Raw genomic sequence first — 22,742 nt, 5'->3', positions numbered from 1 at the left:
GCTTTTTAATATGCTGTCTAGCTTGGCCATAGCTTTTCTCCCAATGATAATTCATATTCAGTTCAGTTCACTTGCTCAGTCGTGTCTGACTGTGCAACCCCATGAATCACAGCACGCCAGGCTTCCCTGTCCATCACCAACTCCCAGAACTTGTTCAAACTCATGTCCATTGAGTTGGTGATGGCGTCCAACCATCTCATCCTCTGTCACCCACTCTCTTCCTGCCTTCAATCTTTCCCAGCATCAGGGTCTTTTCCAGTATGAAAATTCATATTAAAAAACTGGAAATAATTACCTCAAGCAATTTTTAAATGTAATAACAAAGTTGGCAAGTCTGTGTTTTATAAAACGAGCATCAAGCTCGTGGTTTAAAAAGCTGTTTTAGGACCTACTATATAAAAAAAAAAAAAATGGAGAGAAGACAAAAGAATGATCTATTTGAGACTGGCCCTGTGTTAAAAATTGCTGAGGCTAATTGCTGGGTCATGGGCATTTATTATACTATATTATAGAAGTGGTATATGATTATACCACTTTTGTGCATGTTTGAAATTTTCCACCTTAAAAAATTAAAAAACAGGTTTAGTTCAGTTCAGTCGCTCAGTCGTGTCCGACTCTCCGCGACCCCATGAATCACAGCACGCCAGGCCTCCCTGTCCATCACCAACTCCCGGAGTTCACTCAAACTCATGTCCATAGAGTCAGTGATGCCATCCAGCCATCTCATTCTCGGTCGTCCCCTTCTCCTCCCGCCCCCAAACTTTCCCAGCATCAGAGTCTTTTCCAGTGAGTCAACTCGTCGCATGAGGTGGCCAAAGTATTGCAGTTTCAGCTTTAGCATCAGTCCTTCCAATGAACACCCAGGATCGATCTCCCCCAGAATGGACTGGTTGGATCTCCTTGTGGTACAAGGGACTCTCAAGAGTCTTCTCCAGCACCACAGTTCAAAAGTATCAATTGTTCGGCGATCAGCTTTCTTCACAGTCCAACCCTCACATCTATACATGACCATGGGAAAAACCATAGCCTTGACTAGACGGACCTTTGTTGGCAAAGTAATGTCTCTGCTTTTTAATATATTATCAAGGTTGATCATAACTTTCCTTCCAAGGAGTAAGAGTCTTTTAGTTTCATGGCTGCAATCAGCATCTGCAGTGATTTTGGAGCCCAAAAAAACAAAGTCTGACACTGTTTTATTTTCTGTTAAAGTCTTCTCCAGCAACACAGTTCGAAAGCATCAGTTCTTCAGTGCTCAGCCTTCTTTATGGTCCAATTCTCACACCCATACGTAACTACTGGAAAAACGATAGCTTTGACTATACGGACCTTTGTCGGCAAAGTGATGTCTCTACTTCTCAATATGCTGTCTAGGTTTGTCATAGCTTTCCAAGGAGCAAGCATTTTTAAATCTCATGGCTGTAGTCACCGTCTGCAGTGATTTTTGAGCCCAAGGAAACAAAACCTCTCACAGCTTCCACAGTACGGCATCGGCATTCAAATATTTTTAAAGCAAAACAAAAGTTTACTTTGAACTGGCTTAGTCATAAACAGCATCCCAAGCTCAACAGCCTCTGAGCAGCTGTTCTGAAAGTAAGGAAGTGCACCCCTGATTGGGAGACATTGAGCTCTCTGCCTAAGCGGGGAGGGCGCCTCACCGTGGGTCTCATCATCGCAGTCAGAACCACTGCCCCCTGGGAGCCCACGTCTGAGGCTCTACAGTCCAGGCCCAGGAACACAGGCATGGTGGGGACAGTGCTGACACGTGAGGCTTTAAAACCCTCAGTAAACAATAGCATATGGTACGTAGTATTTTCTGATCTGCCTCTTGCAGCCACTATTTTGTATATCGTAATGCATTCCACCTTATACATTTCAATGATTTTCTAGTGTTTTATTTTTGTGGTGGGGCCAATGATACATGTTGGCACACACCGGCCCGACTCACTTTTTTTGAGAGAAGCCAGATTTGGTTTTCCTGGTTAAGTCCTGATTATCTGAGACCACACAGGAACAGGAGCGAGTAAGGCTCACCAAACCATAGGAAGGACAATCCCTAAACAGACCGGAGCTCTAACCCTTTTGTCACAATGACCCAGTTCTCCACAGGCAGCCCGCTGCCCTGAAGTTCCCTGCTGCTCTCTGCTCTTTCAGTAAAAACGCTAACAAGCCAACAGATTCACGTTCAAATAAAACAAGGGAGTCAGGAGAGGAATTTCACAAAATGGTTAAACCAAGTCCCAAATAATTCAAACCTGCAAGTTGCAGTCACCCCCAAATTTTAAAAAATGTATTTCCTTCCAGTACGCTGATTTACCATGATGTACATCATGATTTACCATGATATACCATGATGTACATAATTTACATGATGTACATGTTTTAGGGTCATAAGAACTTTACACAGGGACTTGATTTCCAACGTGGGAGGTCACATGAAAAGGTCTTTACCTTCCCTCCTCAGTAATTCAATACTATAAAAGTCAGACACAGTACAGTAAAGGCCATTACCTGTCGATGCATAGAATCCTCATTTGCGATTTCCTTTTCAAGTTTATCATTGAAGTCATGCACATAGGCAGCTTCACGCTGTGTGGCGAGGGAGCGTTTCTCTAGGGTAATGATTCTCTTTTCCATGTCCTCCTTCTGGGCCATGGCCTACACCGGGCATTGCAGAGGAGAAAAGGTAAGTTGTTATCATGGAACACTCCGATACACTTGAGTAACAAAGCTGGACTAAATCCTAAGTTTCAAATCAAACATAAAGTCAGCGTACTCAAAATTAAACTCCTAGACGTGGCAGTTTTCTTGAACGTGAGCAAAAACACGCCTACCTCCAAGGTCACATTTGCCATGATGGGCAGCCATCTGTCTGAATGTTCTGCCCGACTAATCGGTTTACCAAGCTTCTTTGCTATATAATAAATCCAAACAGCAAACAAAAAGTATACTAATCTACCCTGTTATTGCAAGAATTCCAGGAGGGAAGGTATCTGGCATGAAGTCAGGACCTCTGTCTGCTACACCATACAGGCGGACGTGACCAGAACAGGGAGGGACCTACAACAGACCCAAGAGGGAGCTCTGAGGCTCGTTTCCTCGGGTAAAAGTTGGAAAAATCTCATGCAATTTCCTCAAAATTAAAGTAAGACTATTAACGAGTGGAAACAGAAGTCAAAGTGTAACACAACTGGAAGCAGCCTTCTCAAGCAGAGTTAAACCACATGTATGAAATGCTCAAACCAGGACCAGAACTTGCTGCTGGCGCGACTCCTGTCTGCCAGCTCAAAATCCATTTTGGGTCCCTCTGCGGTCACTAAGTAACCAATGTAGGCCAAGTCCTAATATTAAAAGTGAAAGGTCTTAAAAACACTTTTTCCAGAATTCTCAACGTACTAAACTCTGTCACCTAATCTCCTCCTGTTGCCAAAGAGTAGTGTGAGAAGGTTATACAAACATGTGCAAGTATTTCTGTTTTGAGTTCTCACACAGAATTCCTCACACCAAGCTACTAAACAGGTACACCTGCTGGAACACATGCTGGAGCGGCTCTGTCTGAGACGGTGTCACGGGGGAGGGGTGGGGCAGGGTGGGCGCTGTCTGTCTGCATACAGAGGAGAGGTGAGGCTCACAGGAGGAGGCCTGAACCCCCAGCACTCTTCTGTTTTCACAATGACCGTTAGGTATTTTCTCATAAATCATGACACCCGCAGACATGACTGCCAGAAACATCAGGAGTCTACGCGGTTACACAGCTCGGGCCTGAGGACCTGAGGGTGAGCAAACGCCACTCGACTGGTCTGACCGCCGGGATCACTGTCACACATCCCTGTCAAGGAGCGGAAGCTCAGCAAACCAGAGAAGACGGCCAGGCAAGCTGCCTCGGCAGAGCCCACACAGCATGCTCCCATCTCTCCGAGAGAACGGCCTCCACAGACGTCACCAGACGCGCCTGAGCGAATCAGAAGGAAATCTCAGCATCGTCAGGAATACATTCGACAGGCAGGTGGGGGGGCGGGTGAACTGGGAGATTGGGGCTGGCATGTATACACTGCTGATACTACGTATCAAGTCAACAGCCAGTAAGTACAGCACAGGGAAGGTTCCTCAGTGCTCTGTGGTGAAGGAAATGGGTAGGAAATCTAAACAACAGGGATATACGTAGATATATATATACACATATACATGACTGATTCAGTTTGCTGCACAGCAGAAATTGATCCAGCAGTGTAAAGCAACTACATGCCAAGAAATGAATGAACGGATAAATGAATGTTTTAAAAGGAACACACTGGGCCCCCTAGAACTTGTAGAAATGAGGAGTCCACACCCAGGGTGCAGCACAGCGCAAGGGCTACCCTCATGTTGGTCCACTGCCAATGGACCGCCTGGATCAGGCCTCTTCTACCCCAGAGACCTCGACACAGAGGCGGGGAGGCAGCCTGTCGTGGTCTCACCAGAGCTCTGCTCTTACTCGTGCAGCCATCCCGAGGCTGAGATCACCGGGAGAACAAGGGACCCACAACCACCTCAGGGCAACAGACACGGCCGCCGTCACTCACTTCACGGACATCCCGCTCCAGTTTTGTGTTCACTTCCTCGGACTTGAGGAGTTTCTTCCTGGCCGTGTCCAGGTCCTCCTCCAGCTCTCTCACGTGGGCAGAGAGGGCTGCCAGGCGCTCTTTCATCTGGCTCTGCTCCCGCAACTGCTTGTCTATGACTTCCTGGAGCTCACTCATCTTAGCCAGGTTTTGCTCGTGGCTTAGAGAGCCATCAGACGATCTCTGAGGGGGAAAGGAAGCCTTAGACAGCCTTGTTTTGGGAGGGAGGGGACACAGCACTTCCGGGAAATCGGCGAGGTCAAAACTGCCTTCTGCTCTGGGAGCTCACAGGACCCTCACGGCTGCTCAGACCTACATGGTGCATTGGTGATGCTGTCCATCCCGATTAGAACCGGGTGATTAGAGTCAGACTTTGTCTTCTCCTGGACAAAGGGGTGCTTAAGAGATCCTGCAGCTCTGAGCCACAAGTCTAGTTTGCTAGTCATTAAAATACCCCAGGTGGGCGGGTCCTCAATCAGAACGATAAATAGAATGTGATGCCCACCACTACAGCCTTCATACATTTTTAAAACGAAAGGATACAAATGACAAACCTTTAACTGAAATTACACGATGACTGATCAAACTTACCTCTTTATGTGTAGCACCTAATTCTTCTTCTAACAAATGACACCTTTCGAGTGATATACCTAACCGCTCTCTGAACTCAAATACAAGGGGTCGAGTCACTGTGTGTTGATGTGTGTATACACTTTAGTGCACTCCTCATTCTATACTCACTCTAATACATGGCTACTGTAACAGAGTATCTTTAATGGCTATCATTGATCTTAACATCAAGAAAATCTGCTTGTTAACAGCTTTAAATTCTAAGTTTGAGAGAATAAAATGTTATCCTAAATTAATTATATTGCCCAGTTTTTAACTGCAAATTGATATACAGAATATAATAAACCTTGAGACATTTATGCCAACTAATACTTTTTAACTGGGGGCTTCCCAGGTGGCTCAGTGGTAAAGAATCCGCCTGCCAATGCAAGAGGGCAGGTTCGATCCCTGGGTTGGGAAGATCCCCTGGAGTAGAAGATGGCCACCCACTCCAGTATTCTTGCTTGGGAAACCCCATGAAGAGAGGAGCATGGTGGGCTATAGTCCACAGGGTCACAAAGATACAGACATGACTGAGCATATACGTAGGCAATGTTTCTTAACCATATAAAACTCTGACTTCTTACAGAAAAAATGTATTTACAAGAATTCAAGAAGCTCAAAAGTCAACTAGTTACATAAATACATACATCATCCACCTAACAAGGCAGCAAGTGTACAAATTCAGGAGGTTGGGTGGCTGGTACCTTCTCATCCAGGGACTTGTGGTGGTCAAAAAGAAATTTCAGCGCCCTGAGCAACTCCAACTCGCTGGTCATGCTGGCTGGGGGCTGCTCCTGCTGCTTGCCCGCCGTCATCCGGAGGGATGGCACATTCCGGGAAACCAGGTACTCCAGGTGCTCCAGCAGCAGCTGCAGGGTGGGGCCAAAGGAGCACCTTCAACCTCATACTTGCATTCAGGGCCGGTAACTCCTCTCAGCCTCACTCTAAAACCGAAACCATGCTAAGGCATGTCAGAATCCCGCCAGTTCAGTCTCAAGTTAGAGTGGACTTCCCAGGTGGCCCAGTAGTTAAGACTCCACACTTCTGCAGGGGTCATGGGTTTTAATCCCTGGTCGGGGAACTAAGATCCCACACAAAGTATAGCATGGACAAAAATGTAAGTGAAGAGAACTCCCCCTCAAATGTAATAATTACATTAGCTCTCATCATAAATTTGAAGCAAGGTATGAGAACCCCGAACTGATCCACCCCAGTCTGCTCAGTGGGACGTTGTGAAAAATGACTTGAAAATCAAATAGAGTTTAAAGTCAGCAGCACAGAGCCCAGAGGTAACTGCCGCGGGGCAAATGTCAACACGTCAGAATCCCTCTACTGACCCTGGTATTGTTCCTTTCGGCTCTGAGCTCAGCGAGTTCTTCTTCTCTTTCCAGGAGCTGCTTCCTATATACATTTACCTCCTTGGTAGAAGTCAGAAACTTCTAGAAAACAATTAAATTAGTCACTAAATGCAAACACAAGTTAAAAAGAGAGCGAGACAATGAAGACTGACCCTGTCAAGTCTCTCCAGACTCCACACAAAGGATCTCCCTGCCCCCCCACAGAAGAGGGGGTCCGCTGACCCCAAGACCACACAGACCACCACAACTCAGACCGGCCGTCAGCCTCCACCACGACCTGGCCGCACGCGGCAAGGGAGAACCCAGAATCCAAGCCTGCCTTCTCAAGACCCAGGGACATCTGAGAAACGTTCCTAAACATAAACCTAACAACAAAGTGGATGAAGAGATTCTTAAACGACACACAGACAAGTGACCTAGAACCACTGGGGAAAGTGAGGAAGAAAGGCAAGATCTACAAGGCCACCAGGTTTGGAGTGTTCCTCTGGGAAAAAGGCTGATGGCACCCCAAAGCCATCTGTTAGCTTGACCCTAGTGAAGTCACACAGTCATTCAATAAACTGGTTAAAATGTTAAATTCATGTTATATGTATTTTACCACAATTTGCGTGCACACGGAGATGTCCAAGTGGTGAACTTGCCCAAATTGAACCACAAAGCATTATTCATTCTTCTGTATTTCTTGGCACAGATACGAAACTCCTGGGCTACGTATCCCCTATTACATACTGAGTATTCAGGACCCAGAACAGTGCCCTACACTTGTCAGAGGCATATAGTAGACATGTGAAGCTATGAGGGTGTATGTTATACACATAAGCAGTAGGTTCAGTTCAGTTCAGCCACTCAGTCGTGTCCGACTCTCTGTGACCCCATGAATCACAGCACGCCAGGCCTCCCTGTCCATCACCAACTCCCGGAGTTCACTCAAACTCATGTCCATAGAGTCGGTGATGCCATCCAGCCATCTCATTCTCGGTCGTCCCCTTTACCTCCCGCCCCCAAACTTTCCCAGCATCAGAGTCTTTTCCAGTGAGTCAACTCGTCGCATGAGGTGGCCAAAGTATTGCAGTTTCAGCTTTAGCATCAGTCCTTCCAATGAACACCCAGGACTGATCTCCTTTAGAATGGACTGGTTGGATCTCCTTGCAGTCCAAGGGACTCTCAAGAGTCTTCTCCAGCACCACAGTTCAAAAGCATCAATTCTTCAGCACTCATCTTTCTTCACAGTCCAACTCTCACATCCATACATGACCACAGGAAAAACCATAGCCTTGACTAGACGGACCTTTTTTGGCAAAGTATTGTCTCTGCTTCTTAATATACTATCTAGGTTGGTCATAACTTTCCTTCCAAGGAGTAAGCGTCTTTTAATTTCAAGCAGTAGGTACCCGTCATTAAAATCCTGGACACACTGGTCTGTGATTTGTAAGGCAGGGGACGTTAAGGGGTCTAGCCTTTCTGCTTCAAGGACTGGCTCTCTAGCTCAGTCCACGTGGCCCAGAGACTCCTCCAGCCAGTATTTCCCTTCTTGTGGGGCCCCCGCCCATCCTCTGTGCAGCACCGCAGCACCAGCACAACCTCTTACAAGATCAACCTGCTGGGGTCGATCCTGCCCACTAAGGTCAAACGCCCTGCCTGGCAGGGCCCACAACCAGGCTAACAAAAGGAAACACAACCCCAACACTTCGCCAGGTGAGGGCCAATCTGACGGGCCCAGCCCCCCACTGCTCTCACCTCAGGCCACTCTGCTTCCAGGACTCGGTCCGAGGCCAAGTTCTTCCTTGTCTTCGCCTTTGCTTTGGGGTTGAAGCACTGGAATAACGCCCACAGGCGGGCCCTTCTGCGACCCATCCTCATGGATGGGGGCAGACCCCCACTCAGGGCAACTGCTGTTTCACAGCAGGATACCTCAGCTCCTGAGCTATCACCACTGATCTCACACTATGACCACCGCTCTCACACACACACTGCTCTCACACACACTGCTCTCACACACACTGCTCTCACACACACCGCTCTCACACTATGACCACCAGGACCACTGTCTCAAGGAGAAATGGCACGAAGTCTCTGCCCCCAGCACGTCTCCCAGGAGCACGGAACCAGAACCCACTCAGTCACAAGGGGTTCCATGGTAACAGGGGGGCTGGGCTCGGGCCCACCATCAACGGTGCAGAGCGGGGGAGGGGCTGCCAAAAAGATGGCAGGTGAGTGTGGGGTACGGGAGAGGGAAGGCGTGCCAACAGCTCAGGCCCACCACCAAACATGACCCTGCAAGGTACTGGTCACAGTCGGACCGAACAGTTGAAACTGCTTCAGAAACCACCACCACTAGGAATGAGCATGTCTTCTAAGTGGCCTTCTGCCCCCTCCACCCCCCAAACAAGCCTTCAGTGAGGCTACAGAAAGGGTACCCCTGAACTCAAGGGCATCCCCAGAACCCACCCAGCTGAGGAAGACTCACCACGCCAGCCGCCCCTCACTCTCACCCTGAGCTCAGTCCTCCCTGACTGACTCCCTCACTCGAGCTCAGCAAGGGCTTGACCAACCTAGCTCCAGACACCTAAAATGAACCCACAGTGGGTACAGGGGTTCATTCAACCTGCTGCGAACTCGCCCTCTTAACTTCAACCCTGGGCTACCAGATGACTCTGCCCCGTGGGGGCTGCACGGTGGAGGTCCGGGGTGTCCCTGACTCGAGCCGCAGCAGCCAGCACCTCCCAGACCATGCCAGATGCTGCCCCTCCCTCCACCCCCAAGTCTCCCACCCCCTCTCCTGGCCCCACTCCCACGCTCCCAGCTCTCCACTCGCCAGGGCACAGGCCACACTGCTCCTGGCTCAGCCCAGACCTCTGCTGTCACTTGAGGACCTCAGTCCCCGGGGTGCTTGGGGTCCTATATCCACCCATCTCAGCGATTACAGACTCTGGGAGAGACAGAGGACAGTTTGGGGTCCCGCCCGCAGTTCACCCTGAACACTCTCTTTTTTTGGCTTTATCTACTGGAGTTCTCTGAGATGTCTTTTTGATACCTCAACTACTGCTTTCAAAAGACTGTAAAATCACTGTGCTCAACTTTAAGAATAAAATCTTCATTTTCAACCTTAAAATGAAACTGGAGGCAAGACTAAACGCAGTCAATTTTTCAAACTGAAAAAGAAAACCCACATGTGACCACGTCAGAGAATACAGGTCATGTAACCCCTCCCTCCTCAGCCTTCTCCACCCCCAGCGGCCCGTCATCACAAGGCCTGCCCTGGGCCGGCAGGGGTGGGGAAGTGACCTGACCAGCTCCTCTGTTCCCAGGCCATGTGGGCCGCTTGCACCACCTTCTTCACAAGTTCACATGGCACTGAAACAACCCGGGCAAGCTGGGGCTTCTGATCAGAAACACAACCGTGGGTACTAGGCAAGGATCCCTGGTTCTTGTTTACCCCAGTAGCAAATAGAGATGATCAATACAATTACTGTGACTGTTACATGTGGCTTCAGATAAGAGAAGACACCCAGGGCGTTCCCACTTCAAGTTACAGACGCAAGCAGCTTGTAGGGCAGCCCACTGGGAGCTAGAAAAGCTAAACACGGTTTAAAGGAGGTCCTTGAAAGTGAGAGTGAAGTCGCTCAGTCGTGTCTGACTCTTTGCGACCCTTTAGACTGTAGCCTACCAGGCTCCTCTGTCCATGGGATTTTCCAAGCAACAGTACTGGAGTGGATTGCCATTTCCTTCTCCAGGGGATCTTCCCAACCCAGGGCTCAAACCCGGGTGTCCCGCATTGCAGATAGAAGCTTTACAGTCTGAGCCAGAGGTCCTTAGGCAGCCACAATCCAAGATTTCGAACAGGAGGGAAGCCCAGTGAGGGAGCTGGAGACCGAGAGGGCCGCTCCTTTCCTCGTGGCATCTGAACAAAGCTGACTCTGTGAAGAAAAGGCAGGGAAAAAGTCAAGCAGAGGGGACTGGCTAACACAGCTCTGGACAGTTCCTTGGGCTGGGAAGACAAAAATTTGAGCGGAGGCCTCACATGTCAGTCCGGATGACAGAGACCAAGCTCCCCAAGAAAAGGGAGGAACAGAAAACGTACCCAACACAGCCCAAACCGGCTGAGTGCTGAGTATCAGTCACCTCGTGATGCTCAGGAGACAGAAGGTGGGCTTCAGGACCTGCTGAGAAGGGGGGGCCCTGGGAGGCACCCCAGGCTTCCAGACAGAGACGCTGGAGCGCTCCTCCCTGGGGTCAGGGGGGGACGGTGGGGGAAGGCTTCTGAGACTGAGCTTACAAGGACCCCCTAGCCTCAAGTCACTCAAACCCTGAGTGAACAGAGAGCTCTGTGTCCACTAGAGGTCTGCGTCAGAGGAAACTCTGGAGAAGACAGCATCACCAGAACCTCTAGGGTTTTCCATACAGAATGCCCAACATGCAACCAAAAAAGCAAAAAAGGGTGTAACAACAAATACGAGCAAGAGAAAAAGAACCGAAACAGACCCAGAGGTATCAATATATATCAGCATATCAGAGGTGTGTGTGTGCTACAGGGATCAGATGCAAATGTCACCAGTTCAAAAATACACTTGAAAAAAGGAAAAATTTCTGAGAATCAAAAGCGATTCTAGAACTTTACAATAACAGTGAACTGAATTTAAGATCTCAGTCTCTGGGCTTAACATCAAATTGGACGTAGCTGAAGAGAGGATCAGTGAACTGAAGGATGGATCGGTTAAAATATATATATATGTGGGGAAAAAAGTATAGAATATATCAAAGGAGCCCATTGTTAAACTACGTTGTTAAAAACTATAAATGGGGACCCTCATGGTGGAAAAAAGACAGAAAGGGGAATAAGAAATGCCTACAGGGGTTGAAACTTAAGAGTCTCTTAATGAAAGTGAAAGAAGAGAGTGAAAAAGCTGGCATAAAACTCAACATGCAAAAAATGAAGATCATGGCATACGGCCCCATCACTTCATGGCAAATAAATGGGGAAACAATGGAAACAGTGACAGATTTTATTTTCTTGGGCTCCAAAATTACTGCAGATGGTGAAATTAAAAGATGTTTGCTCCTTGGAAGGAAAGCTATGAAAAACCTAGACAGCATATTAAAAAGCAGAGATATTAATTTGCCGACAAAGGTTCATTTAGCCAAAGCTATGTAGGAGCTCATTTAGTACTAGTTCATTTAGTCAAAGCCAGCAGTCATGTATGGATGTGAGAGTTGGCCCATGAAGAAGGCTGAATGCCAAAGAATCAATGCTTCTGAACTATGGTGTTGGAGAAGACTCTTGAGAGCCCCGTGGACTGCAAGCAAATCCAACCTGTCAATCCTAAAGCAAATCAGTCCTGAATATTCATTGGAAAGACTGGTGCTGAAGCTCCAATACTTTGGCCTCCTGATGCGAAGAACTGACTCATTGGAAAAGAACCTGATGCTGGGGAAGACTGAAGGCAGGAGGAGAAGGGGACGACAGAGGATGAGACGGTTGGATGGTATTACCGACTCGATGGACAGGAGCTTGAGCAGGCTCCAGGAGTTGGTGATGGACAAAGAAGCCTAGCATGCTGCAGTCCATGGGGTCGCAACGTGTCCGACACCGAGCGACTGAACTGACTGACAGGGACAGTGGCAAGAGTTGGTTCAAGAATCAGACCATTGACTCAAAAATGAAAACCACACATTGGTTTCAGCAGCTCTGCGAGTGCCTAAGGCAAGAAGAAAATGTTCAAGCTCAGAGGGAAAAAGGTGTGGCTTTGAATGGCACAGAAACACTGAGAGCTGACTTTTCAAGAACAAGGAAGTCAGAAGATAATGGACGGGCATCTGTAAAATACTGGAAAACAACCACCCACCCACCTGGAATTCTATACCCCACAGAAACACTCTTCCAAAGTGAAAACAAAATAAAGACTTTTAGGGCGAATGGAAATGAGACAACTCATCACGCAGAGACATGAACTAAAAAAATATTCAGGCAGCGCTTTGGGAAAAAGAAAAGTAGTCTCTGACAGAAATATAAAAAACAAGTAAAGACCAACAATGAGGTAACTGTGAGGGTAAACATTAACTCTACAAAACAATGATGTTAACGCCAAAAATATATCTAACAATTTAAAGTATAACAGTGACAAGGAGGAGACAGTCGTGTCAGGGAGGCAATAAAAGTACTAAGTTAGACTTGAATGTAAAACACACGCTCTATCTGTGAATGGACACCCAACAACCTGACAGAGGAGTACAGAACTAGAAAAAGACTTCACACTTCTACAAGAAGCAAGAGAAAAGACCACAGAATAGGTGAGACAGACAGAAAACAAACAGTAACACGGTATCTATGCACTGAAATATCAACATTATAAATAGAGCAAATACTCTCATTAAAAGATAAAAACGATCAATTGATGACAATGAAAACTATACACTAGTCACAGAGGTTCCTGTTAAGATGGAAGATCTTTTATACAGGTGAAGGTAAAAGATACCCAGGCAAACAAGGACAGAAAACTGATGTGGCAATATCACTGTCAAATAGTGTCTAAAGTAAGAAGCATCACTAGCCTTAAAAAGGAGCTTCTCATACTGATACAAGTTCAGTCCAGCAAGAACATGAGGATTCCACATTTGAATGTACCGAATAACATAACCTCAAAATATCAATACATAAAACTGACAGAAATAGAAAAGGAGTAACAGCCAAGTTCATAATCACAGTGGGAGACGTTAAAGACACATCTCTCAGGGAACTGGGCTCCCTGGGACGTAGTCACCTGCAGCCATGAAGTACCTGAATTGCGACTGGCTCTACGATGAGATGTGCTGCAAACATGAAACACACACTGGATTTTTAAGACTTAGCGTGAACAAAAGAACGTGAAATATTTCATTAGGTTGTATCATATTGATTACACACTGAAATGATAATATTTTGGGTGTGTTAAAATAAAATACACTGCAAGTAATTTCACCTACTTCTGCTTTACAAAACGTGGCTACCGGAATCCGAATTACATGAGTCACAAACCTGATCTAACTGATACACACGGAATATTGCTTTCTCACTGATACATATTATTTTCAAGAGCCCAAGGAACATATCACAAAATGAATATATATTGGGCCATTAGGAAAGCTCAAACTCTTTCAAAGGACTGAACTAATGCGAGGTACACTTAGGGACTGCAGTGGGCTGACGGTCTATGTGCCTCAAACTGCACCCCGTGCGCGGTGATGAGCCCAGGAGGCAGGCACTCTGGGAGGGCTCAGGGCAGGAGGGAACAGGCGCTCATGCTGTGAGGACAGGGAGAAGCAGCAGGCAGTCTAGGAACCAGGAGACAGGCCTCACCAGACATGGCACCTGCTGGTGATCTTAGGATTTCCCAGACTCCAGTACTATAAGAAACAACTTTCTGTTGTTTATCACTAGTCTATGGTATTTATAACAGTAGCCCCAAAAGACTAAGACGGGGCTCTTCATGGAATTAAGCTAGAAATCAAAAAAGGGTCACCAGAAAAACATCCCCAAACATTGTTAAAAGACATACTGCTTGAAGAATTTCATGAATAATCATTTTTTAAAAACACAATGAAAATTAGAAAATAATTTTCCATAAAAATCTGGCTTACTAAAACTTGTGGGACGCAGCAAACTGTGTTTAGAGGGTAACTTAAAGCCTTACACACATATACTGGAAAAGAAGGAAGGATAAAAATCAATTAAGCCTCTATCCCTGCTGCTGCTGCTGCTAAGTCACTCCAGTCGTGTCCGATTCTGTGCGACCCCATAGACAGCAGCCCACCAGGCTCCCCCGTCCCTGGTATTCTCCAGGCAAGAATACTGGAGTGGGTTGCCATTTCCTTCTCCAATGCATGAAGTCAAAAGTCAAAATGAAGTCGCTCAGTCGTGTCCGACCCTTAGCGACCCCATGGGCTGCAGAAACCAGAAAAAAAGCAAAGCAAACAAAACACAAGGCAGATGGGGAAAAAAGGAGAAGAAAATAAGGAAACCGAAAGCAATATGGAATTTTTTCAAAACAAAGCCAAAAGTTGGCTCTTTGAAAGGACTGCCAAAACTGATAAACCCCTAGAGAGACTGATTAAGAAAAACAGACAAAGCACAAATCAGCAGTATCAAGGGTTTTTCAAAGGGGAGACAACACATCTTGCAGATAAAAAGATATGATGAACCACAGTTCACTTACTAATTGGAGAGTCTGCTGGCCTCAATAAATTCCTAGCAGCGGGGAAAGGCTTTACACAACTAGACCCAAGAAGACATACAAAATCAGAAAATTTTATTTGCATGAAAAACATTACATCTGAAATTAAAAGCCTCCCCACAATGAAACCAACTGGTTTTGCCAATAAATTCTTCCAAAAATCGAGGGAAGGAAACAGTAATCTCACAGGAACTCTGGGGATAAACAAGGAACACTCTCCAACCTTGTTTTATAAGACTAGCATAACCTTGATACTAAAACCAACAAGGAAGAAGTACAAGAAAGTAACATTACAGACTCTGGATATAGATGAAATAATCCTAAATAAAACACTAACAAAATCCAACAGAAGGAGAATACATCAAGATTAGGTTGGTGTTGTTTTAGAATCACAAAATTTTTTAAAAGTTAAATCACCATATAAAAGAAAAATCACTTGTTTCAAAATCTACAGAAAATAAACTTAAGAAAACTTAATGTAATAATTTTAGTGCATGACTAAGAAAAAACTCTTAGTAAACTAACAGAGAAGAATTTACATATTTTGATAAAATTATCTATAAAAAAGCTAATATCATATGGGATGATGAAATACTGAAAGGTTGAAAGGTTTTCCTCTGATAATGGGAAAGAGACAAAGTTACTTATTCTCAGTACTTCTGTTCACCATTGTACTCGGTACTGGATATCCTAGTCCGTACAATAAGGTAAGAAAAAGAAAAGGGTTATCACAGTTGCGAAGGGGGAAAAAAGCACTTATTTGCAGACATAATTGTGTATACATAAGAAAATACAATTAGAATGATTTGAAATTAATGGATTTAGCAAGTGAATATAGAAAAGTCAATTCTATCTCTATTAGGAATTTATAATGGCACTGAAATATCAAGATATCTAATTAAACAAGTGCAAGACTTACAGCAAACTATAGACTTCTAAGATAAAGAAGATCTAAAAAAAATGGAGAGCTATCTATATTGTGTTCATGGATTATAAGAACAGCATAAAACACACACACACAGAGTTAACCGTGTGAGGCGATGCGAGTGTTGGGCAATCATTCCACGACATCTATGGGCATCAAGTCATCACAATCACAATGTAGACTTGAAATACACACAAACTGTATCTGTCAATGACTCCTTAGTGAAGCTGGGGGTCTAAAATCAGCGCCTGACACCTGGTAGCTGGGAGGTGTGGGAACCCGGGTTCACGGGCAGGCTGCACACACTCTTAATCACAGGTAAGACATGAAGCAACCCAGCAACTCTCCATTTTTCTGTTTCTGTTTTTCTCTGTTCCCCTTGCCATTTCTGTTGAACAGATTCCCAGTATCGAGTGAGCAGCGTCAATGCAGCGATAATGTTTCCCCATCTACAGCAGGAGCATGTAACCCCAGCAGACCTCCCAATTGCCCCGAGATAACTGGGGTGCCCCATCACGACAGAAAGCAAAGAAACGACATTAACCGAGACAGAGCTGCCCGACAGCAGTGGCGACTATGGTCCACCAGACTTCCCAAGGGAACCCCCAGGGGCTTGGATCCCATGCTGGGCCCCTCAGCTTGAGGCCACACTTGCATTACCACCATTCTGGGAGTCCTGGCAGAAGAAAGCCAGATCACAGAAGGGGGATGGTGTGGCCGGCCCATGGGACGCAGGGTAGGGCTGACTTGGGTCTGTGCTGGGCTCCACGTCCTGTCACCACCCTTGGAGTGTACAAAGTTCTTGGGATCATTGTAGGTTTTTAGCAAAAAGCAATGGAGCCGAAGTCACTTAGGATGGTTTTTAAGAAGAAAACCTCACTGAGGATTCACTCAGCACCAGCCTCGGCCCCTAGTGAGATGCAGATTTCCGGTGGTCATCCATGGCTGTGCCCATCACCCACCAGGGCAAGGGGAGGCCCCCGGACACCGGGTGCCACGTGGGGTTCTTCCCCCACTTTGAGTGAAGGGCTGCATCCCCCTGGATGAACCCGGCTCACCCCTCCACCTCTGATGCTGAGGCCCCCGTGCCTCCCACGACCGGAGGATCCAGCCTCTCCCGGGCCTCCGTGTCACTGCACAGGCCTTGTCCGTAAAGCCCCAGCAGGCAGGGTGAGTCCTGCGTGGAGCTTCCCAGCTCGCTGGCCTCGCTGTCCACATCGGGGCTGGGCAGGAGCACCGCATGTCCACTGAACGAGTGGATGAGGGTCCCAACAATGCCAGGGATGATGAAGGGGAGGTGAAGGGGGCTGAGATCCAAGTGTCAGTCCCTGATTCAGGCAGCAGTGCGTATTGACTCATTTAACCTCATGACAAGACTGTGTGTCAGCGGGTGGGGGGTGGGTCCTGCCACTGTTCTCACCTTGGAGCCGGCAAGTTCACTCTCAGTGTCCAGGGACAGCTGCAGCCACTGACCACAGACTGGACAACTTTAACACAAATTAATTCTCCCTCAGTTCTGGAGTCAGAAACCTGTGATCAAGGTGTGGGCAGGACTGAGCTCCCTCCAGAGGCTCCAGGGGAGGGTCCCTCTGGCCTTGTCCAGCCCTTGGGAGACCCCAGGCCTCCCTAGGCTTGTGGCCACATCACCCCAACCTCTGTGTCCATCTGCACAAACCTTCTCCCCTGGGTGACTCTGTGCCTCAGATTATGCCCTCTTCTCTTCCAAGGACACCCGTCATTGGATTCAGGGTCCACATGCATCCCGGGTGATCTGGTGCAGCGGTCAGGAACTTACTTCCATCTGCCAAGACTTTTCATCAGAATAAGGTCACCTTGGCAGGCTGCAGAAGGATGGATGGCTTTTGGGGCCACCACTTAGCCCACTACACTTGTCATGAAGCCACAAGGCAGAGCCTCACTGGGCTTGGTGCAGGGAGCTTCGAAGAAGCAGGGCTCCAGTCCTGGGCTGCCTCAAGAACACACTTAGGATCAGGACACTCGGGCACAGGGACCAGATGGGCAAGGCTCAGAGGTGTGCTGGTGGGCGTGGGGCTCACCTGCAGGGAGCCTGGAGCCTGACATGATGGCCCAGGGGTGGGGGACACAGCGCATGGTTTGGGAATGGACACATCCCAGCACGGATGAGAGGAGGCAGGCGCGGGGGCTCAGGCCAGGGGAGCCCAGATCTTCCTGCTGCCCTCAAGGGGCCGGTCAGATGGGCACAGGAGGGAGCCGAGGTTTCAGCGACCTGGGTCGGAGTCCTGGTCTGCTGCTGTGTTGTCTCTGGAGACTGACTCAGCCTCTCTGAGCCCACCTTTTGCTCCTCTGCAAATCTTTGCCACACGTGACTGTCTTCACAGTTGTGGGGAGTTCTTGGTGCTCTCAGCAGCCCCGCCCAACCCCATGACTGGGGCTATGCCGCCTCTCCACGACCTTGAGGCCGCTAAGACCACCCCTGCACAGACTCTCTTTGCAAAGAAGCTGGAAGCCGCTTCTCCTACCCCAGGAGCCCTGGGGCACCCAGACCCAAGAGGCAGCAATGCCTCTAGCCTGGGGGCTCCCGGGCGAGGAGTTGACCACGTGGGGCACTGGGAGTGACCGTGGATGGCCCCATATGGCCAACTCCATCTTTCCTGTTGCAGCCCTGGTTTATTTCTGTGCGCTCTGCTCAGCCGCACGCAAAGACCCAAAATATATCCCTCCGAGTCCGTGGAGATTTCTCTCGACGGTGGTCAAGAAGCAGTGACTGGGCTGGCATCCCTGGGAAAACACTCTCTGCTGTTTACATGAGCGACAGGGTCCCTAAAAGAAAAACATCTGGCCAGATCAGGAAAGGGTCGTGGGACTCACTGGACAAATGGGGTATCCTCGTTCTTACACACATGGGATGTTTTAAACGCTGGCACCCAGCCTGACAACAGCCTGATCCTGGCGGGAAGAAACCGAGAGATGCAGGTCCCCTCCCCCAGTCGGACACCCCAGACGGTGGCTTCTGTCCGGACTGGCCCTGTGGGTGGGGAGTCTGGAGGACACAGAACCACAGGGGCCTCGAGGCTTGGCGTGGGCGTGGGGAGGGCCAAGGGGCTTGGGAAGGCGAGAGGGTCAGGGCCCTTGCAATGGACTGCCACCAAAGGTTGGACAAAGACAAGAAGTAAGAAAACGAATGCCACACCTTAAAGCTGCTCAAGAGCCAAGAAGGCCCAGAAGAGTGACCAGGACTGCGCCGTCCAAGGTGGGGTAGTGGAGGAGGAGGCTCGCCCAGCTCAGACTGGACGGGGTTAAACCTCCGCTCCGGCTCAACTCACAGGAACCTCACCACAGTCACTCCTGACACTTTCCTTTTCGAAGGAAAAAGGGAATCACAGAACAAGCAACACCATCCCTGTGGGGGACTCTTGGCGGTCGAGGATGCCAAGGGCCCCTCTGCGTCCGCACGGCTGCCTGAGCCTGCATGTTGTGCATCACAGTCACCTGTCTCCGCTGAGGGGCAGCCTCCGAGCTTGTTGGAAGGTTGGCCTCAGCGAGGCCGAAATGGGGTCCCTAGCTGCCCCCAGAGGGCTCCCAGGCAGCACACCTCCCCAGCCCACCCTGAACCCACGGCTGCTGCCCACCCCAGAGGGCCCCGTCACTGCCATCAGGGAATTAGGGGGTGCCAAGTGCTCAGACCCGAGGGTGGTGGGGGCGCCTCCATGGCATCCTGTGTGTACCCCTCCTCGGCTCACGGTCCAGCAGGAGCTGCGGGGAGCGTGTGTACATGGCAGGGACACACAGGACGCCTCCTGAGCACCGCCAGGCCAGGAAGCCCTGGAGCCCCGGTGCGAAGCCTGGGCCGGACTTCTGACCACCACAGGGGCCTGGTCAACCTCCCCTTCTCTGTGCCCTCGGCTTCCTCAGCTCCAAGGATAACACCACCTCTCGGAGAGCCTCTGATGCCAGGGCTGCTCTGTGGGAGGGATCGTGTTCTCCTCAAATGTGTTCAAGGCACGTGATGCCTGGTCAGCCCCTAATGACTGGCTGCATTCTTGGCAGGCCTGGGGGCTGCCTGCTCTTCCTGTTGGCACCGGGGTCCCGCATGCATGTGAGTTGGCAGGCCTGTTCCAGGCTGGGTCTGTCTGCTTAGGTGACAGACGTGCCTCCTGGGAGGAAGAGCATCTGGCACGGGGTGGGCCTCATCCCCTGATTGGCTCCAGGACCAGCCTCCTTCTAGTTCCCGGGTTGGGAAGACAAGGGCCATTTCTGGGTCACTTGAACGTGTCATCTCATGGGAGCGTGGCTTTATGATATTTGCTGAGTGATCTGGGGGGTGGGGGACAGTCCTGCTGAGCTCCTACTGTGTGCTGGCAGAGGATGTTCCCGCAGTCCTTCCTTGACTTCTGGCAGCATCCTCGGGTTCATTTTAATACTCTTGGATGAGGAGGCAGGCTTGACTGCCACTGGGGGCCAACCCTGGCTTGCTCACGCCCGCCTGCCACCTGGACAGCTCCTGGAGGGGACAAGAAAGGGCTCAGTCCCTGGGCAAGTATCTGCAGGGAGGCATTTCTGCACCATGGTTCCTGCTGACCACATCTGCACCACCCTGGAGGAGCGGCTGTGGTCACTCAGGCACGGTCACATGGGTGCTGGCCTAAGCATACCTTCTACACAACCTGGACATGGTACCCTCGACTGTCTCCAGTGAGCCCGGACCCAGAACGTGGTCTCTGAGTTAACTGGAGCTGCAGGACTGGCTGGGGCGGATTTACCCCTCAGCTCTCGGCATAGGGTCTGGCTCCCAAGGACTGGCTTATTGAAGGAATAAAAGACATGTATTCACTCACAGGCCTGCTTTGATGATGGGTGGGTAGGTTACTCAGATCCACCCTCTCATGGTAAACAATTATTAAAAAAAAAAAAAAGTGTCATGCCTTAAAGTTGCTGAAGACCTGAGAAGACCCAGAGGAGCAACTGCCCAAGATGAGGGATCTAACAGAAGACCCCTCCCTCCCCATGGAGCCAGACTCCCAGAAGACGACACTTTCAGGTGACCCAGAAAGGGCCTCCCTCCTCCAACCACGGGAATTACAAGGAAGGTGGTGCTGGTGCCGAGCAGGGGAAGAAGCAGGTGAAGACCCCAGTGGGTGCAGGCACATCAGCCTGTGACCTTGGTTCAAGGGGATCCTATCCATGACGCCTCAGATGAGTGGAGAATGCAAGTGCCAAGTCTTTCTGGATAAGGGCACCTTCTTCCCAGGCTTGGGAACTGCTCCGTGGGTTATGGAAGGGTGGTGGCCAGTGGGGAAGAGCGCCAGGCCCATCAGGATGAAAGACAGCTGGAGGAGAACCAGCAGAAGTGACCCCCTCAGCTTTGGGAGTGACTTCACTTCTGAGACAATTAGATGGATAATAAACCTAAGAAATCAGCTAAGCTCACCTCGCTTAGAGAAATAAACCTCAAGATAGAAAGGTCCTGCAAAGACAGGAAACCATTAAAGAAAATGACACAGCCAACTTGGGAAAGAACCAAACAGAACATGCAGAAATTAAAAAGTGTCATAACGAGAAGCAAAAATACAACAGACACGTTTGAAGACACTTGACCTCTTCCGGAAAGGGAGACACGTGGGCACAGAGCAGGGGCATGCTGATAACGTATGCATCCCCTTGCCCAACCCCCTGCTCTCCAGGAAGAAAAACCAACCCTGAACTGTAGCTGCATCATTTGCCAATTTCCGCAGTGTAAATACTCCCACAGTGGCCTGATTCATGTACCAAAGGGTTAACACCCTGCCGGCAGAATTCCCCATGAAACAGAACTACCGGCCAAGAGACATGGGAGGACGTCAGAATCGCAACCCGAGGGGCACAGATTTCAGCCCAAATACCTGGGACCTGGGCAGAGCCGACCTTGGGGAACTTTAAAGACAAGACTCTTTAAACATGTCTAGAATTCACTTTATAACTTTGCCATTTCCTTCTCCTGTTTATAACAAGTTCAGTTCAGTTCAGTCGCTCAGTCGTGTCTGACTCTCCGCGACCCCATGAATCACAGCACGCCAGGCCTCCCTGTCCATCACCAACTCCCGGAGTTCACTCAAACTCATGTCCATAGAGTCGGTGATGCCATCCAGCCATCTCATTCTCCGTCGTCCCCTTCTCCTCCCGCCCCCAACCTTTCCCAGCATCAGAGTCTTTTCCAGTGAGTCCACAAAACCAAGAGAGGCCCAAAGGAAACCAGGTGGGGTGTATAAAAGCCTCAGCACTTAAGACTCAAGAGACATAAAAACTTTACGGGCAAAGAAATGCATGTGTAATGGTGGAATTATGAATAGAGATATGAATAGCTTCGGGACTAGACAATGGCCCCTGACACCTCATTGTAGGACAGGCTCATGGCATAGGCATTAAGCCTGGGGGTACGAGTGAGATGGGGGCTGAAGACCACGTTTTGTTGTTGTTTAGTCACTAAGTCACGTCCGACTCTTTGAGACCCCATGGAATGCAACACACCAGGCTTCCCTGTCTTTCACCATCTCCCAGAGCTTACTCAAACTCATGCCCATGGAGTCAGTGATGCCATCCAACCATCTCTTCTTCTGATGCCCCCTTCTCCTCCTGCCCTCAATCTTTCCCAGCATCAGGGTCTTTTCCAATGAGTCGGCTCTTCACATCAGTTGGTCAAAGTACTGGAGCTTAAGCTTCAGCATCAGTCCTTCCAATGAATAATTTTCAGGGTTGATTTCCTTTAGGATGGACTGGTTTGATGTCCTTGCAGTCCAAGGGACTTTTAAGAGTCTTCTCCAACACCACAGTTCAAAAGTATCAATTCTTTGGTGCTCAGCCTGCTCTATAGTCCAGTTCTCATGGTTCAGGGCAAAGAGTCTGACACGAGGGTGCAGCATCCAAGTTCAAGTGCTGGTTCTGCCCCTGCCGGGCCCAGTGGCCTTGGTCTCCTTGCCCCACCTCTCAGAGCCTCTATTCCTTCTCTCGGTAAAGGGATCTGACCCTGCACCACAAGCCGGGTCGGGATGGTGGTTTGTGTCCAGGCTGACAAGTCCCCGAGAAC

At 49.0% G+C, this 22,742-nt stretch overlaps 1 protein-coding gene across 18 annotated transcripts in view; it reads right to left on the bottom strand.

Moving 5' to 3' along the window:
- LOC129557884 (liprin-alpha-1-like) overlaps positions 1-22,742 on the bottom strand; it is a 149,939-nt gene that overhangs the window by 16,990 nt on the left and 110,207 nt on the right. For 14 of the 18 annotated variants that reach the window (XM_088842800.1, XM_088842799.1, XM_088842798.1 and 11 more), the window contains 5 exons: positions 8,306-10,485; positions 6,548-6,649; positions 5,915-6,079; positions 4,560-4,781; positions 2,509-2,655 (listed from right to left, as the gene is read on the bottom strand). In XM_088842800.1, coding sequence (XP_088698926.1) covers positions 2,509-2,655; positions 4,560-4,781; positions 5,915-6,079; positions 6,548-6,649; positions 8,306-8,428 — 759 coding nt within the window. In that variant the 5' untranslated portion in view covers positions 8,429-10,485. The remainder of the gene's footprint in view (positions 1-2,508; positions 2,656-4,559; positions 4,782-5,914; positions 6,080-6,547; positions 6,650-8,305; positions 10,486-22,742) is intronic. The other 4 variants (XM_088842809.1, XM_088842810.1, XM_088842812.1 and 1 more) reach the window with 2 other exon arrangements.

Source organism: Moschus berezovskii, chromosome 13 (genome assembly GCF_049115385.1).
Source record: "Moschus berezovskii isolate FMDL1 chromosome 13, NW_MosBer_1.0, whole genome shotgun sequence".
Taxonomy (NCBI): domain Eukaryota; kingdom Metazoa; phylum Chordata; class Mammalia; order Artiodactyla; family Moschidae; genus Moschus; species Moschus berezovskii.
Note: the sequence above shows the minus strand (reverse complement) of the source record. Positions and strands in the feature narration are given on the sequence as shown.